General features: G+C 40.8%; 2 protein-coding genes across 2 annotated transcripts in view; one reads left to right on the forward strand and one right to left on the reverse strand.

Annotated features, from left to right (window-relative positions):
• zgc:162200 (uncharacterized protein LOC558638 homolog) overlaps window positions 1–7,886 on the reverse strand; it is a 16,245-nt gene extending 8,359 nt beyond the window's left edge. Inside the window, exons 1-6 of the mRNA XM_037684778.1 lie at window positions 7,736–7,886; window positions 6,324–6,647; window positions 4,800–5,012; window positions 4,552–4,704; window positions 2,783–3,268; window positions 875–1,750 (exon numbers count right to left, since the gene is read on the reverse strand). Of these exons, the coding sequence (XP_037540706.1) occupies window positions 875–1,750; window positions 2,783–3,268; window positions 4,552–4,704; window positions 4,800–5,012; window positions 6,324–6,569 (1,974 nt within the window). The 5' untranslated portion in view covers window positions 6,570–6,647; window positions 7,736–7,886. The remainder of the gene's footprint in view (window positions 1–874; window positions 1,751–2,782; window positions 3,269–4,551; window positions 4,705–4,799; window positions 5,013–6,323; window positions 6,648–7,735) is intronic.
• A 361-nt stretch (window positions 7,887–8,247) lies between these two features.
• apex2 (APEX nuclease (apurinic/apyrimidinic endonuclease) 2) overlaps window positions 8,248–8,945 on the forward strand; it is a 3,507-nt gene continuing 2,809 nt past the window's right edge. The window contains exons 1-3 of the mRNA XM_037684782.1: window positions 8,248–8,362; window positions 8,459–8,542; window positions 8,697–8,877. Of these exons, the coding sequence (XP_037540710.1) occupies window positions 8,248–8,362; window positions 8,459–8,542; window positions 8,697–8,877 (380 nt within the window). The remainder of the gene's footprint in view (window positions 8,363–8,458; window positions 8,543–8,696; window positions 8,878–8,945) is intronic.

Below are 8,945 nucleotides of genomic sequence, written 5' to 3' on the forward strand. Positions count from 1 at the left end.
CCCCACACACACACACACATTTGTCTTTCTATCTTTACAGGGACTTTGATTTTCTTCCATTCATTTCTATAGACTAACCCTGACCCTTACCATAAACCTAACCATTACTAGTACATACCTAACCCTAACCATTACCAGTACATACCTAACCCTAACCATTACCAGTACATACCTAACCCTAAACCTAACCCCTAACTCACCAGGGGATATACTTAAAGAGCCTGGGCTTTGGGCCCCATAAGAAGCAGTTGGTCCTTACGATGTAGTTAGTTTGTAAAAATGGGCCTTACTAGGTAAATACAAAGAAACACACACACACACACACACACACACACAAGCATTACAGACGATGCTGTTTGCTCAAAGGATTGTGTGAAAGCTACAACTGAACTTTGACCCCTGATAATCCAATCTATTCAAAACCCATACACATGGGCACGTGTCGCCTCAGTCTCCAGCAGGAGCTGGATTTGTACAGACAGGGGAGTTACAGTACTTTGGATCATTAGCAGTCTGTACACGGTGTTAGGTGGAAAAACTTTAAGGCACAACCGTTTACCTAGAACATCCAGTCTGGCTTCCTTAATCAAACAATAGTTTTAAATTTTTAAATTTTAACTACTTACTGAGAGTCTGCAACGAAGTTGAGACTCAAAGCAGTCTGCTCCTCAGATAAATAATGTTATTAACTTGTTTTTATATATATATGCATGTTGATTGTCCAGATTGAACTTTTTTGGATATGCATGTTTCTGTTCAGCGCCCTGAGATGACTTGTGTTGTGACTTGGTGTTGTATAAATAAAGTGAATTGAATTACTGACAACAAATGGTGTTTCTTTGACGCACTGAATAAAACTCCAACACCACCTTACCCTGAGGTGCTTGATCTGGCACCTGATGACAGCTACCAAGTTGGACACATTGGAGGGGTCCCTGAAATCCAGCGTTGGTGATCCAGGGCAAGATAGAGCTTCTCCAGAGGCTCCTGCACTGTCCACCTCTCCCATAAACTGCAGCGCCGAGGCTTTGGAGATGAACGAGTCGTTGGCTCGAGGCTTCTTCTGGGAGTTGTGCTGGGAGTAGACGTGGTGTGATCTTCGTCCTCCTCCTCCTCCAGCACCGCCTGCCCTGGCGCCGTCACGGTAATAGTCCAAGGTGACCCGTTTTGGTGTTAGATTGTTGCACACACAGATGTGGTGGTAGAGGTTGGACAGCTCCTCAGAGAAGGCCAGCAGCTCTTCCTGGGCAACGCTCAGGTGACCTTCAGAATCAGTCGCCACTTTCCGCGTGACTCCGATCTCCTTCTCAAGCTCGCCGATGCGCTCTTGATCTTGCTTGCTGGACTTGATGCACTGGCGGATCTTGTCAGCCAGCTCCTGGGCCTCGGTCCTCCAACGGTCCTTCTCTTGCTTGTACTTCAACTCCAGGACGTTATAACGAGTTCCTGCTTGAGACAGTTCGTCTCGTAGCTTCAGAAGCTCTTCGCTAGATGCACGCATTCGAGCCTCCAGCACCTCCTTGCTCCGGGTGTCTACCTCATAGTCAAAGACTGCACCGTCGTCTCCAGTCTCCGTCTCCTGTTTGACCTCTTCCTCTTGGTTCTGATGCTGCGTACTTTGAACAGCTTCCAGCTGTTGGGTCAGAGAGCCAACCTTGTCTTCTTGTTGACTGAGTGCCTGTTTGGACATCATCAGCTGCATCTGTAGCTCCTCGAGCTTACCAGTCAGACTGGACTTATCTCTTTCTGCCTGAAAATACATACATGCAAAAAACGATTTAATATCATCTCTTTTAGCATCAGTTCAGATAAATTATATTTTCCTATTAAAAAACGAAAGTTTATAACACATTTGTCCACCGCCTCCCCTTTCGTCATCCATTTTTAATGTAACCTCATTCAGTTCCACAGTCAAAACATCTGTTAGGCTGGAGCTTTTAAACCCTGCCCCCAACTTAAGTGCATCATAAATAATATATTCCCTTCAAACAAAAAGAGTGACAGTTTTAACATCAGTCTTTATTTTCTAAAGTACCATTTGTGCATGAAGCTGTGGCACTCAGTTAAGAGTAGCTCATGCTGTGAAGGAGACATTTTATACTAATGCTCCTCCCTGAACACAAAGCGGATGTGGCTGAAAGCAGGAAGTGGCAGAAAACAGCTTAAGTCGCACAGACCGAACTGTACACCAACTTCCTCACTTAGAGAAACAATGAGCGAGAGTGTTTAACAAAGAGTCAGAGCTTCTATCGAAATATGAATAACAGTCTGAAAATCAAAGTATTCAAAGAAACAACAATACTGTGCATCAAATCTGATGATGGGGTAGATGTGACTAAACTCGTTTTTTTTATTTATATGTGAAAGCCCTGATGTCACAAGATAAATCCTATTGTTATTACATATTTGCTTTCTGTAATTACTGTTTTATGAGTACTGACTAAAAAACCTAATACTTAATTGTAACAAATATTACTGCAAGAATTCAATAGTTTACAAAATAAAGAGTTATAACTAATTTCCATTTTTTTACATTGGGCTTTATCTTCAGACTGCACAGACATAAAATCTTTTTTTAACCTAAATCAAAAATCTTATAACAGAAGTTGTTAAACTTGCTACAGTAACACAACTTTATTAAATTAACACATTTTATTTTGTTCACATCATTCTGTAAACTTCATGCTAAGTGTAGCAGTAAGTTTTTAATCTTTGCCTTCAGTTTAAAGCACTATTTAAAATAATTAAAGCATTGTTTTGTAAGAGTCGTCATGTTTCATACCTGCAGGAGCTGCTGTTTCAGTTTCTGACTGTCTGAAAAGTGGAGTTCACTCAGCAGGTCCGACACCAGCCCTGATGCTGGAGCTCGCAGGAACACGTCGCTGCCGCGTGGTGTGGAGTAACGATGGATGAGCCCGTTACTTTTGGAGCCACCTGACTGAGCAGAACTAGGAACAGATCCTGACCCGTCCTGGTTCTCCTCCCCACCATCACCCTGTCCACCCTGGCCCTCCTCCTGGCTGTCATCCAGCTGATCCAAGTGAAGCTCCAGGTTCCCCACAGAATCAAAGGGGTTCAGGGTCAAGGCAGAGAGCTCTCGCCGCAGACTGTTCTTCTGCTCCCTTTCCTCCTTCAGGGCTTCCAGCGCCTCGTCCAGCTGCCTCTCTGCGATCTCCCTCAGCCTTGCTGCCTCTTCCAGCTGTGCCCGCTGCTCGTCTTGCTCCTCATTCTTCTGAGACAGCTCAAGTTTTATCGATTCAAACTCAACCTGAGATGCAATTAGCAGCAAAACTTGTGTTAATATTTTTTATGGCGTTTCATGCATTGTACAAAACAAGCGTCAACACATGACTGCATTCATCACAACTCCATTCAATTTAGTTAAGGCTACTTCTAACGTTTGGTCTTAGAATATGAGATACCAGTCTTAAGAGCCATGTGCCATTTATCCTCGACTAATGTTTAGTGAGTTATTTTTTTAGTCAAACATACTTAAAAAAAAACAGGAACTTTTACCTGCTGAGTGACTCTGCCCCACTGGGTACAGATGGTTTAAATAATCTTTAAATAACAGCATGTATAAAACGATACATGCCTCTGATAAAAACAAAATTAATTTAATGTGTTTTAAGTGTCATCACAGGATATGTGGCCCTGGATACAACATAACGACAACTCAGCAGTTTAAGATACAATCACACACTGGTGTGCAGTTATCATCACTAAAAGCTGTCTGGGGGAAAAAGAAAGATGTGAACCTTTGAGGCAGCAAGTCCACCACAAGATGATCTGTAGTTTATTTTAAAAACAACCCACAAGATATATTAATATGTGCAAACCTCTGCTACATTTAGACCCAACCAGGATTAGTATAGTCAGAGTTGTGTGGAAAAAATTGGCTTATTCTGCTATCCAAACTCACATCTCTACTTATTATACCGAGCTACAAACTTACTACATATTAAGCTCCATGTAAGGCTATTTAGAGCACTAAAGATACAGTAGTTAAAAAAATATCAGAAAGCAAATGAATGACAACTATTTAGGATAAACATATGATTTTAAAGCCTTTTAAGTCTTCCAAAGCCTAAAAAAATTAAATTCAAATATGTTAAAAAAATATTTGCAAGTAGACATGACATTACTTGTAAGCTTACAAATTGTTTTTCTGATTCGTTGCTACACGTGTGTGTTTTGGGTTTAATCGTAATCTCAAAATTAGCCACAAGACAGTTCTTTTTATTTAAGAGTAGTCAATTTGCAGACTGGTTGTGAGGTTTTGTAAACAAATATTTGGGAAACATTAAAAGGTTTTTATGCCTCTAATGCACTACAGAAACAACCATAACAGGGTTTTAACCAGTACATAATTCACTGAAATATATAATATACAAATATATATACAAAGTAAAAAAAAAACTATAGGACCTATACATCCAGTTTGCACAGTTTATACAAACATGTTTTGTTTAGTATTATTCATTTGTTATAACCATACTCCCACCAAATTACAGCTATTATGGAACTAATGAAAACAAAATAGAAACTGACCTGGTTTTCTTTCAGCACAGACACCTGTTTTTGCAAAGATATGTTCTCTTCTTCCAGTTCACCGTTGTCCTGCAGCTGACGCAGCTCACGGACTTTGTATTCCTTCATTTCATCCCTCAGATGACCCTTCTCTGCCTCTAGACACTCACACTCCTGCAGGAAACACCCCGCCGTGATATCCGTAAAGAGAACTAAACTTTAAACGTATAAAAAGGTGTTTGGAAATAAGACAATGTTTACTGTAGTACCTTCTTAAGCTGGGTGGAAAGCACTCCTAGTCTATCAATCTCTGCGTGGGCATTGCTCAGAGCAAGACGTGCTTGTTTGAGCTCTGCCTGAACTTCCTCCATCCTTGTTGCCATGGCAGCCTCTTTGGTAGCAGTCTCCTGCAGAAGACTCTCCTCCCGGCACTCTCCATCAGCAGCTGCACGCTTCTGGCTGCTCACAGAATCTGCAAACGCCTTCACACAGACAAGAGGAGTTACTGGATGCAGTTATCAAACCAACAACGGTACGTTACATTTTAAACATTTACAGAGCGGACAGGCACGAACAAAATGTTAAACTACGTAGACGAAATTTAACGTCATGTGCAAGTTTAACCTGAAACATGATTACAAAAGAAAACAAAGAGGATTAGAGTGACAGAGCTGAGCAGACTTTGACCCAAACAGCAACTTCCACACATTTCACTCTGTGCACATCTGTTTATCTAACCTACATAAAATATCAAAATCAGGAACCCTACATTTTGGATTAATAGAAACTAACGGGATAACTGTGCAAACTGTTAAACTGAACTCTGCACTGTGGTTACATAATGATGTGGATTTACAGCCCAATCTCACAACATTTAAATCTAGTTAAAACCTACAGTGTGTTGATGAATTTCCAAGAAATTAGGTTTAAGAAGATTATAAAGAAAAGTTTTAAATTCAAGGCCTCTATCAGACATAAAGGACATTTCTTAAAAAGGGGTTATAGAAAACAATGTTGGACTTTGTTTATCATTTTTCTCCAACACTTTTCATTAATTTTAGCTATCTTTAAAAAGGAATTTATTTTCTTTTTTAATTCAAAAAGTTGTTGAAACAGTTGCAATACAAATTATACTTCAAACTTTGTCTGATGCCTTTTTGACAAAGTTTAGATCAAGAAAAAAAAAATGCCTCCTTTACACATAGTCTATATCAGTCTAACCAATTTAGAGCTTTATTGTTACCTATCAAATTCTGTTTGTTAGACATTTGTGTAAACAAAATTAATTAAACATATAGATGGTTTTGTGGTGGAGAGCATCTCAAACAGTCTCATTCTGATGCTTCTTTCAGTGACCCTGTGTATTGGGGCACATCTTGCAGTGACTATCTGGTCATGACAGCCTCCTACATCATATGACTTTCTAGGACAAACTGACATTCATGCTCACCAGTAGCTTAATTTTAGGCCACAATTCAAACCGATCTATTATCTGAGAGAAGAAATTCTCAGAGGACAAAGGGGAATGTGTATTCAAATTCATATCATAGTTTAGAAGCAAGATGGCTGAAATAAAATGCAAGGCATCTCCTAAACACTAAAATTCAAGAAAAATACATAAGGACAACATTTCTGAAACTATAAAAATGTAAAATGTAGTATTTGTTCCAATTATTGTTTATTTAGTAAAAAAAAAAAAAATAAAGCAGGGGTTTTTCCAGATGATTGAACTTGGAAGCTAGGGGTGAACGATCACAGGTTTACAACGAACGTGAAGCCTCAGGAGTTCCCACCTCTTTGAGCTGCTGTAGCTCCAGTTTTAGAGTTTCATGCTCCTCTTCCAGCTGCCTGTGTTTCCCCTTAAGGGCAGCACTTTCCTCCAGAACCACCAGGCCATAGCGGGCTGCCTGCAGCTTTTCCTCCGTGGCCTCTTGGAGCTCCAGAGTCAGCCGCATCACCTCAGACTTCAAGTCTCTGCTCCCCATGTCTGCTTCTCCCTCTACTTCTTCGCCTGCTGGGTCTGTATCATCCTCCAGCATCCTTGTCTGGCCTCCAACTTTGTCTAAAATCCACTGACACACCTGCCTCTTTCACTCCTTCAGGCTCATGACACCACCCTGCAGAGACAAAACAGTGAGGGAATGTGTTAAGGTTATCTTACAAACTATTTAGAATTATAGTCAAGATTTCTTTGAAAACATGGGGTGGCACTAACAGTGCACAACTAACACAGGGACAGGCTGTGCTGTAAAAAATACACAAGTGCAAACGTTCAAATGGCTAACATTACTTTCAGTACTGCTATTTTAATTTCTTAATGTCTTGTCTAGTATGGATGTTTTATGTGCCTACTGACTGTGAAACAAATTGCCCCTTGGGAATAATAATGATTTTTGAACTTGAACACAAAACCAAGTCTAATGGTAGTAAAGTGAAGATCATATTACAGTCCTGACTGGACTTTTGTTGTCAGGTAAAACAAATGTTTTGGCTCAGCAATTAGTACAGCAAACTAGTCTTTTGGGCACATCACAGTATTTAAAACTTGTGAATGAAGCCCTAGCTCCACACAAATAACATCAATTATTTATTACAATAGGATGCGAGGTTGTGCTCAATCAGCCACACAGAATCTGCTTATTATAAGGTGTTCACTGTTCAACTACACGACAGCTGATTGTCCTGCTTCAACAAGCTTCAGAAACATCACGGCTTTGTGTTACTGTACTCTGATCAATACTATTGGCAGGGTGGAGACGATTCTGGCCCATGTCGTCGTGACCACATGTTTGTCCTGTGCCAAACGATAGGACTAACTAGTCATCCCGAAAGAATATCACAACATCAACTAAATGTTTTAGAGCCTATGCTTCGTGAAATACCATATAATGCCACCGAAGAGAAAATGATAACTCATCCTGACAGGGATGCTTGAAGACGACACCGAGCAGGGAAACAGGACACTGACTGTACAGCTAGCATCAGTAGCTTAGCTCAAACGTTGACGTAAACAGTGAGTAAAACCAAAAATGCTAACTTACAAGCAAGAATATTACAAGGATTTTGCTGTGTTCTCTGTGTTGTAAGATAATAGATTAAAATATCCTCGGCTGAACCACGGAGTTGCTCTCTCACCATAATAAGTCAATCGACTCAGACAAGCTAATTAGCTGGACAGACAGCCATCACTAGCATTAGCACTCACCTTATGTTTCAGACCGAAAACGGAGCTCGCGGGCCGCCAGAAAACGGTAATTCCCCCCCTCCCTCAGGACCTGTCAACTACAACGGTCTTCTATGCTAGTTACCGTAGGTACGTACAAGCCCAGTCTGGCGTGCAGCCGCTCCCCTTCCTCCCACCCCTACAGCTCACGTCGAGGTCGAGTGGGCAAGCGCGCGCGCCAAAAACGTGATGACGCATTGTCCCCTCTAGCGCAACAGTGAGGTACTGCAGGCACAAGCAAAAAAAAAAAAAAAAAAAAAAAAAGAACAAGAAGAAGCATATAAATTTATTGTCTATATTCAGATAATACAGTATGCGACATCAATATATACTTTTATTGAGCTTTAAGTCAAAATACTGAACCTAATAAATAGTAGCTCATTAAACAAACTGAAGTGAAAAGACTTCCGCTTGTGCTCGCGTCATATCCTGTTTACTTCCGGCTTTGCACGCCGCTTTTTTTGCAAGGACTCCTTTTTTGGTTTAATTTTACCATGAAGGTCGTCACTTGGAACATAAACGGTATAAGGACTTTTAAAGCCGGGATCAAACAGACTCTTGATTGTCTGGACGCAGATATCGTCTGTGTTCAGGAGACAAAAGTGACAAGTAAGTTTGGAAGAAAAAAAACATCAGGAGCGCTGTCTCCTGCAGTACACCGTTTTGCAAACAATAAAAGGTTGAACCTGTATTTATGCTTCCCAGGAGACCTGCTGGATGAAAGGACTGCCATTGTTGACGGCTACAACTCCTATTTCAGCTACAGTCGAGGACGCAGCGGCTATTCAGGTTTATTGCATTGTTATTTCTCTGCCATAAACTCCACTAATATTTACTTACACAGATACTGGTGAATAAGAAAGCCCTTAACCTTAGTCTACTGCTCTATAAATACTAATACTTCTATGTAAACAAGTTCACATCCCATTTCTGATGTGCACAGGGGTTGCCACTTACTGTCAGGACAGTGCCACTCCATGTGCAGCTGAGGAAGGTCTCACAGGCCTGCTGACCAACCATCAAGGTGCTGTTGGATCCTATGGTGACCTGTCTGACTTTTCAAATGAGGAGCTGCAGCTTTTAGACAACGAAGGACGAGCCGTCATCACACAGCACAAAATCATGTAAGAAAAATTAAAACTACACTGAATGAAGAGTATGCCGTATTTCTGTGTACTCAAATTGCATGGTC

The sequence above is a fragment of the Nematolebias whitei genome, chromosome 11 (assembly GCF_014905685.2).
Source record: "Nematolebias whitei isolate Nwh7 chromosome 11, NemWhi1, whole genome shotgun sequence".
Lineage (NCBI taxonomy): Eukaryota > Metazoa > Chordata > Actinopteri > Cyprinodontiformes > Rivulidae > Nematolebias > Nematolebias whitei.